Source organism: Lathyrus oleraceus, chromosome 7, assembly GCF_024323335.1.
Source record: "Lathyrus oleraceus cultivar Zhongwan6 chromosome 7, CAAS_Psat_ZW6_1.0, whole genome shotgun sequence".
Taxonomy (NCBI): Eukaryota; Viridiplantae; Streptophyta; class Magnoliopsida; order Fabales; family Fabaceae; genus Lathyrus; species Lathyrus oleraceus.
This window is the reverse complement of record NC_066585.1, coordinates 312,092,836-312,101,141: the sequence shown is the minus strand read 5'-3', so window position 1 is coordinate 312,101,141 and position 8,306 is coordinate 312,092,836. Positions and strand designations below refer to the sequence as shown.

The 8,306-nt window shown below is 34.6% G+C and overlaps 1 protein-coding gene across 1 annotated transcript; it reads left to right on the top strand.

The window, feature by feature from the left end:
- Nucleotides 1-685: 685 nt before the first annotated feature.
- Nucleotides 686-5,406, top strand: LOC127105631 (uncharacterized). Its single transcript, XM_051042821.1, has 4 exons — nt 686-1,043; nt 2,074-3,054; nt 4,180-4,227; nt 4,531-5,406. The coding sequence occupies exons 1-4, from the start codon at nt 858-860 to the stop codon at nt 4,948-4,950; spliced, it is 1,635 nt and encodes a 544-aa protein (XP_050898778.1). The 5' UTR covers nt 686-857; the 3' UTR covers nt 4,951-5,406.
- The last annotated feature ends 2,900 nt before the right edge of the window (nt 5,407-8,306 follow it).

Here is an 8,306-nt window from a genome sequence, read left to right as displayed (position 1 = left end):
ATTGTAAGAGAGAACATTGAACAAAAAATAAAAAGATGAAAAGAAAGAATATAAAAGAGGAAATATTAGAGAAGAAGAGGCGAACTGTACATGACAAAGAAGATGAGAAGAAAATACAATATTGTTATAAGAGATTTGAGAATGATGAAATTGAAATCCTAAATGCGAGGAAGAGAAAATCTTTGTAACCGTAAGGTTAATGCATAATGGAATTGAGTTTGTGTTAGATGTAAGTTAAATGGAATTTGAGTTGTAAAATAATACCATTTAATTTATTTTGATTCGATTTACAAAATAGAAACTATAAACTGAACGCTATCACACAGCTTTGTAAAAAAATAACTCAAATACAATTTTTTTAATAATTTTTAGTTTAATTCATTTTAATTAATGATTTTCTATTAGATCTGTGGAGTATTAAACACCCCTAAAATGGAGTAAATGGATAAAAACATGTTATTTTTCTTTTTTGATTCACTTTATTTTAGCTATTTGATTTGTTTTTAACAGCTATCTATTAGAGAAAACTAAATGGACTCTATAACCAAACGAGTTTAAGTTACAATGAGATGCAAAACCAATGAATCCAAATCAAAAGTTAACATATATTTAGATCCAACGGTTGCAAACTCAATCAAACCGTGCAATGGCGGTAGATGATTCAAACAATAAAAGACATTAAATGTTTTCCTAAACTGTCCTCAGAACTGTCACTTTCTCTCTCATTCATATTATCATTTTCCCGGCAACACTACAAAACCCTAATCCCAAATTTCCCTTTCACAAAGCGTTTTCTGAATCCAGATTCATTTTCACTCACTCCAACAACTGGATCAAACACTCGTCGCTTGAAGTGAATGGAGAGAAAAGGAACCAACAATGGTTACAGTTCTGAGGACGAAGGAACTCAGCATTATAGGCGTGGAGGGTACCATGCTGTTCGAGTTGGTGATACTTTCAACAATGGATGCTATGTTGTGCAGGATAAACTCGGTTGGGGTCATTTTTCAACTGTTTGGCTCGCTTGGGATACGCTCAAATCGGTGCTTTTTTATGTTATCTTTCTTGTTGCATTTCATAATTTGCTGTGTTATATGTTCATCATTGATATTGCGTATAGTTGGAGTTTCCTAATAATGAAAAAATCACCACTTTGATTTTGATATATAGAAATAGTAATAATAGTCTAGGAAATAGTAATAACCTTGAGAATAGGGAATAATGTGTTTAAAATGCGATAGTTTTGTAACTATTAGTGAAAATATATAACAAACTACATATAATAAGCAGTTGCAGTTTTTCTATTGATGCACACTTGATAGTTATATCATTATCACATTAGTATTATTATGAATGAAAATATAGATGAGTCGTCATTTCGGTCCTTGAAGTTGTAAACGTTGAACAATTTAGTGCCTGCAGCAAAATAACCCAGATTTGGTTCTTGGAGCAGCTCATTTGGGAGGCAGATGTCTAGGTTCTGACTCAAGGATTCATCCCATAGCAGGCTTAAGTCGTATGGATACCTTAGGGTGCGTACTAGGAATCAAAGATCTTAATTATGGCGAGTTAGGAAAAAAGATAATTTCTCAATCCCTCACCTATATTCTAAGAGGCAATGTAGCCAAGCACAGGATCTTAAGTAGGATCGGTTGGCTTGTGAAAGGTCGTAAAACAGATCATTAGCACGACACGATCTTACCGAAGGGAAAAATGGTAATTTCCTACATATATACACACACATAGACAAAAACACGAAAATTATAATACAGACACAAAAAAAGTCCCAACACGTTTTTTTACGATCTTGCTTCAAAAAGCTCGATCTTGACCACATTGACCGACGAAAACAATCTTTCTTACGATCTAACACTCTGTCTTAAATTGTTAATCTATAAATTTGCGGGACTAAAATTTCCAATCCTTGCTTGAAGGTCTAAAATGCTGATTTACTCACAGAACAAGCTTTCTATCTTGTATTTGATGCACATTTGATAACAAACTACATATCTTTACATGATGTTTTTGGAATTCTTAACTTCGTTAATGATTTAGAAAGTTTTCTGTTTGTAGCGTTATGTGGCCCTTAAAATTCAAAAGAGCGCACAGCACTACACTGAAGCTGCAATGGATGAAATAAAGATTCTCAAACAAATTGAAGAGGGAGACCCTGATGACAAGAAATGTGTGGTGAAGCTTTTGGATCACTTCAATCATTCAGGGCCTAATGGCCTGCATGTGTGTATGGTTTTTGAATTTCTTGGTGATAATCTTCTCACCCTTATCAAGTATAGTGACTATCGCGGGGTTCCTCTCTCTATGGTTAAAGAAATATGTTTTCATATTTTGGTGGGGTTGGATTACTTGCACCGCGAGCTTTCTGTCATACACACTGATTTGAAGCCAGAGAATGTGCTGCTTCTTTCGCTGATAGATCCGTGTAAGGATCCTAGGAAATCAGGGGCTCCGCTCATCCTTCCAAACACCAAGGATAAGGCTGTGTCTAATAATGGCATTATCCAAAACAGTAAAATTGGGAATGCAGATCGAACGAAGAACCAAAAGAAGAAAATGCAGGGAAAGGCTAAGAGGGTGGCTCAAGGCTGTATTGAGAAGGAAAGTTCGGATGAAGCTAGAGACGACTGTAAAGAACCGGAGCAGGAAAGTTGTAATCATGGTGTGAAATCAAGTGTAGAATCTGTTGAGAACAAATCCAATAGTTCTTTCAATGAAGGAGAATCAACAAAGACTTCTGAAAAGGATGTTACACAAGGAAATCATGGTCATAGCAAAAGTATCCGTTCCATGAAAAAGAAGCTGCTGGCAGCTGTTGATCTCAAGTGCAAGCTGGTTGATTTTGGTAATGCTTGTTGGACTTATAAACAGTTCACAAATGATATTCAGACAAGGCAATATAGGTGCCCTGAGGTTCTTCTTGGATCTAAATACTCAACCCCAGCAGATATGTGGTCCTTTGCTTGCATTTGCTTTGAGTTTGCCACTGGTGATGTTCTTTTTGATCCTCACAGTGGTGACAGCTATGATAGGGATGAGGTAATTTCCTCTGTTTTATTCTAAGAAATTCCTGGTTTGCATTATTTTGTTCTATCATTATTTGATGTTGGCAATTCAATTGCGAAATTCTTTATTTGGCTTTGAAAACTGTTTCCCTACCGAGTGTTTTCTGAACAGAATGGAACTTCAATTATCCATAACTTTTGGTTAGGTTATTATTCAATTCATCCTTGTACATTTTCACGCTCTTACAATTGTATGCTACTGAATACAGAAAAACATATACTTTGAGAGAAAACAAATGTAAATGCTATATTTTGGAAATAATCAGATGCCATGAGAAGGCGTCTGGGTGAAATGTAGTTCTTCTATCTATATAAAACTTTAAATTCTGATGCTGTAAACCTTGCTTAAGCTATAGAATTGTGATTACTAGTTTCACAATGGAAAGTACTATTACGGGCCTCTAAGGCCTAACGAAATCATACAGATAATTTGCCTAGTTAGGATAGTTTAAAATCATATTTTCCTCCCAAACATACTATCATCTGTTAAGCTTCCTAGACTAATAATATCATCATTTTGTCTCTTGATTCTCATGTATACCGGTATTCGGGCACTATAATTTAATTTGTTTTTGAAAAACAAAAATATTGACAAGATTGACAACTTTCATGGGAATACTTCACACAGCTTAAATGTGATTTCTATCCTACTAAGGATATTAAATTATTGATCATTTTATTTGTTTTGTGATGGATGAAATAGAGAATTTAGTTCCCAATTTGTAAAGTGTAAATGTCATGTCACTGGATCACCAGTAAGACTTATATTCCAAGAAACGTTCTTTTGTGCTTAGCATTTGAAACTGGAACTGGAAGGCATAAATTGGCTAAATCATTGTATGTTGTTTAAATAAGATATTGCAATCTTCACTATGACTTGAAGCTATCATGTAAACTAGTATATTTTTGTGCTCTTGTTGACATCTATTTTAATGGTGAACCTAGTAGATTTGGCTCAACATAAATTAAAAAGATATTAGATATAGGTCAAAGCTTCCCGTTCTCATAGAAAATGCTTTTAAAGTTTGAAAGTAATGCCCTGGCTACATGAGTTTTGCTTAATCAGTGGATGGCTAACTGATGTTTATTTGTTTTACAGGATCATCTGGCATTGATGATGGAACTTCTCGGAAAGATGCCCAGCAAGGTAGGGAAGTTATCTTCTCTGGTTAACATTGTAAAGTTTGTATCCGCCATCAATTTTATGTTTTCATGTTCAATAAACACTTCGTTTTTTCATTATTAAATAATCTTTCAAAATTTGACTTCCAAAATGAAGATCAATTTCCAGATCCTCGTGGAGTGTACTCAATTTTGTCTCTTAATGAGTTTTGCTTCATAACAAACAAAAACAATAGGGTATAACTTACTGCATTTCATTCTGAAAATTGGATAATATCAATGTTTGATATGTGTTTAACAGCAAAATTTGATCATATATTTCCTACAGATTGCACTTGGTGGCCGATATTCGCGAGATTTTTTCAATAGACACGGTGACCTGAGGCACATTCGCGACTTGCGATTCTGGCCACTTAATAAGATTCTGATGGAAAAGTATAATTTCAGTGAACCAGATGCAAAAGGCATGGCTGACTTCCTTCTTCCAATACTTGATTTTGACCCTGAAAAGAGACCAACAGCTGCTCAGTGCCTTAGTCATCCATGGTTCAGTGCAGTTCCTCGCACCATTGAGCCCTCAGTGACTAGTACGCAACCTGATGCAACCAGCGAGGAATTGTTTGAAAAGAGAAAAAGGGAAAAGGAAAAGGCTGAGCAGGAGTTGGTGGAAATTGGGGTGAAGAATATAGCCATTAATCAAACTTCTGAGTCAATCAAAGACTCTGAACCTGTAATGTCATCAATATAAATGCAATTGGCTTGTTGTCAACCTAAAGCCATTATAGTGAAGAATATGTGATCTGTTTTTGTTTTTGCATTGGGTTCTTGGAACTTGAGTAGTGCTAGCAACACACTCTTCCATTGATTGAAATTCATATGGATTCTACCAACTCATGTGGGCCTATATGAATTTCAACCAATAGAAGATTAAGCGTGCCGTTAAAAAGGTTGTGTTTTCAAATCTAATATATCAGTGCTAAATCAAACTCAACTTTTGGGAGTTTTTGCAGCTATTTCTAGATTACATTTGTGTCTTCCCAGAATAGTATACTTTGGGGGTTTGATTTGTATATTTTGAATGAGTCGATTTGTTGCATCTGACTTTGTAGTTGTGGACTTGTTCTTTGTTGGTTTGAGTTTATGGTAGTTACTGTTCTGTGTATATGTAAACTTTCATATATTTTCATGGATTTGAATTCCTGTTTGTCAAAGTTGCAAATAAAAAAAAAATGAAATTTACAGTTTGGTTATGTCAAAACAATATTCAGTGTTTGTTTTCATGTCTCATTTGTGGATTAACCTCATTGCTGCAAATACTTTCTATTTCGTTTAGATGCAAGTATAATCAAATGTAGTGTTGCATATGCTGACCAGTTTAGAAAGATAAGTGAGAAATATGAACACCCAACAAATTTGAAGCACAGATGATGATATTAAGATGATTATTTGTGATTTTTTTTAAAAATTAACTAGTGTAATTAATTAATCTTTTTGATCGTGGTTCTGAATCACAACTACCTACTAAACAAATAATTTCTCATTTTGAGTTTTTTTCCCTTGAATAATAGTGACAATGTTATCCTATGCAATATAAGATTAGGTCATCCTAGCTTTAGTGATTTAAAAAACTTGTTTACTAAGTTATTTTATAATAAATATTTATCCTTGTTTAAATGTGAAGCAGGTGAAATTGTAAAACATTATTCAATAAAACAAAACCTTTATCTGTTATTCATAGTAATGTTTGGTGTTCTAACCGTATAAGATATTCTCGTAAAAAAATAGTTTATCATTTTTATAGATGATCATTCAAGAATATATTGGATTACTTGTTAATAAGGAAGTCAAAAAATTTCTTATGGCATCCTATAGGGTGAAAAAACATCCTATGAAAAATTAAAATTGCCTTCTAAATTTTGGAGATACATCTCCGGACACATCATGCACCAACGTTATGGCACACAAAATGAGTGTCACCCTAGATTAATACTACAAAATATTTCGGAGATGCATCTCCGAGTGTTTTCAACAAATATATTGTCAGCTGATATGCTCAGTGCATATTCCAGAAATGCATCTTCAGAGGATTGAGATGGTATTTTGAAATGTATGTCACCTTTTGCATGCCTGATTTTTTCATAATTTGATAAAACACTGAACTGCATGATCACACAACCATACTTGTTTTCCACTCCAAACCTTACCAAAATCCCTTACATTCTCAATCCACATTTTCACTCCAAATCTTCAATCTTGTTTTTCATCACATCAAAGGGAGCAAAAAAAAGTTGAAATTTCAAGTAAAGATCATTTATTTCAAGCCTCATTGCTAACACTAATCTTGTTTTCAATATGAGAAACGTACGTTTATTCTGTAGATACATTTCCGGAACGAGTATCAACTCATCTAGAAATGCATTTTCAGTATCTATTTGTGTTCATTTTTTCAGCTCTGTTTACAAAATATGCATTTATTGAGTATTTTGTTGTAATTGTTTTCATTAGGTATGGTGCACCCCGATGTTTTCGCCAAACATATTGTATCTCCCGATGAAGAAGGTGTTATTGTCAAGGCGGTAGATGTTGGCAACCAATTTAAAGATAAGCAAGAGTTTGAATTTCATTATCACATGCTTCAATGGATTCGTACAGGTCTCAAAACTGAGATTTGATGTGGTAATCGGAATGTCCAATAATTGTTCGGATAAAAGATGTGCATTTGTGACAATGACGTGCGAAAGAAGTGGAAAATATATACCTCCTATTCAGAATTTTAAACGAAATGACACCGACTCAATAAAATGTGTGTGTCCCTTTAAGTTGCGTGGTTATATATTGACAAACAAGAAATTGAAATTTAATGTCATATGTGATTTACATAATCATGACTTGTGTGAAAATTTAGTCGACCATCCAATTGCATGTCGTCTCATGTAGAAAGAGAAGGAATGTGTTGAAGGAGAATAACGATCCAAAGCGCAGCGGAATTTAAATTTTTCCTCCTTCTCCTTTAGTGATCCTTACGAATAAGCATGATAAGTGATTAAAATCGTTACCTCTTGTAGAGATTGAAACCTTTGATGCAGATCTAAGGAGAGATCACGAACGTTGAATGGTGATAACGCCTCTACTTAGTCAACACGAACAGATTTCTTTAGTTTCAGTGCTAGCTGCTACGAATGAAGGCTTTGAGTGTGTGAGAGAGAGAGAGAGAAACTAAATTTCATCTAATCAAATGCTTATGCATAAAGGTTATATTTATAGAACCACTTGTGTGGGCTGTAAGTTAAAAATCCACTTAAGTGTATGTGACCCATATCTTATGATATACCAAAATCACTTAAGCGCGTGGTACCTTACCATATTTCATATTCTACTTAAGTGCACCATACCTTACGATGTTCTACAATTCACTTAAGTGCACCGTACCTTACGGTGTTCCTTATTTACTCTATCTTTCATCAATCCGTCCTTTTGTGTGTGACCCTATAGGTTTTCGCGGCATTGACAATTATATTAAATCACATATTTAACATAATAAACAGTGAGCGGTATCTAGCAACACATCACTGCTACCCAAGACACGAAAATGTCATGCGATCTGACAAATCCTTTTGTGATAATACTTATGTGTATAACAACCCTTTTGCCTTATGTCTATATTGAACACAAGGCATGAACCGTGTCATCCTTGTCCAGTTCAATATTGGACCCTTAGACATTCATCCTGTTACGCAGGATGAGCAAATTCCATCTAGATCACTCATGTTCCTCAGCATGCTTCATTGAGTACCCATCAATTGTCTTTATGATCATCCAGTTACAGAAAATGTTTGATCAACAATAAAACACTTGACTCTACATCTAGAGTCCATAGTGGTTTCAGGCCGAAGGGTGGTATACACCACTATCACCATGAGAATAACTTATGACACTTTGCATAACAACTCTGAGTTCATGGTAGCTAGCATGAGACAAGCAATTTCATTGGCATCATCGACGTGCTTCTTATAAGCATCTCTTTTTTCCTTAGGTGCAGAACTAGGAGGTTCCTCTTCAGGAACAGGTTTCTCCAAGACATACAACTTTCTATCATGTTTGAGG

What these genes read in the sequence shown, in the direction of transcription:
- LOC127105631 (XM_051042821.1), top strand. Translation starts at nt 858, where the DNA reads ATGGAGAGAAAAGGAACCAACAATGGTTACAGTTCTGAGGACGAAGGA. An exon ending in CTTGGGATACGCTCAAATCG is followed by an intron (nt 1,044 to 2,073) that starts GTGCTTTTTTAT and finishes TTCTGTTTGTAG; the next exon opens with CGTTATGTGGCCCTTAAAAT. An exon ending in ACAGCTATGATAGGGATGAG is followed by an intron (nt 3,055 to 4,179) that starts GTAATTTCCTCT and finishes TTTGTTTTACAG; the next exon opens with GATCATCTGGCATTGATGAT.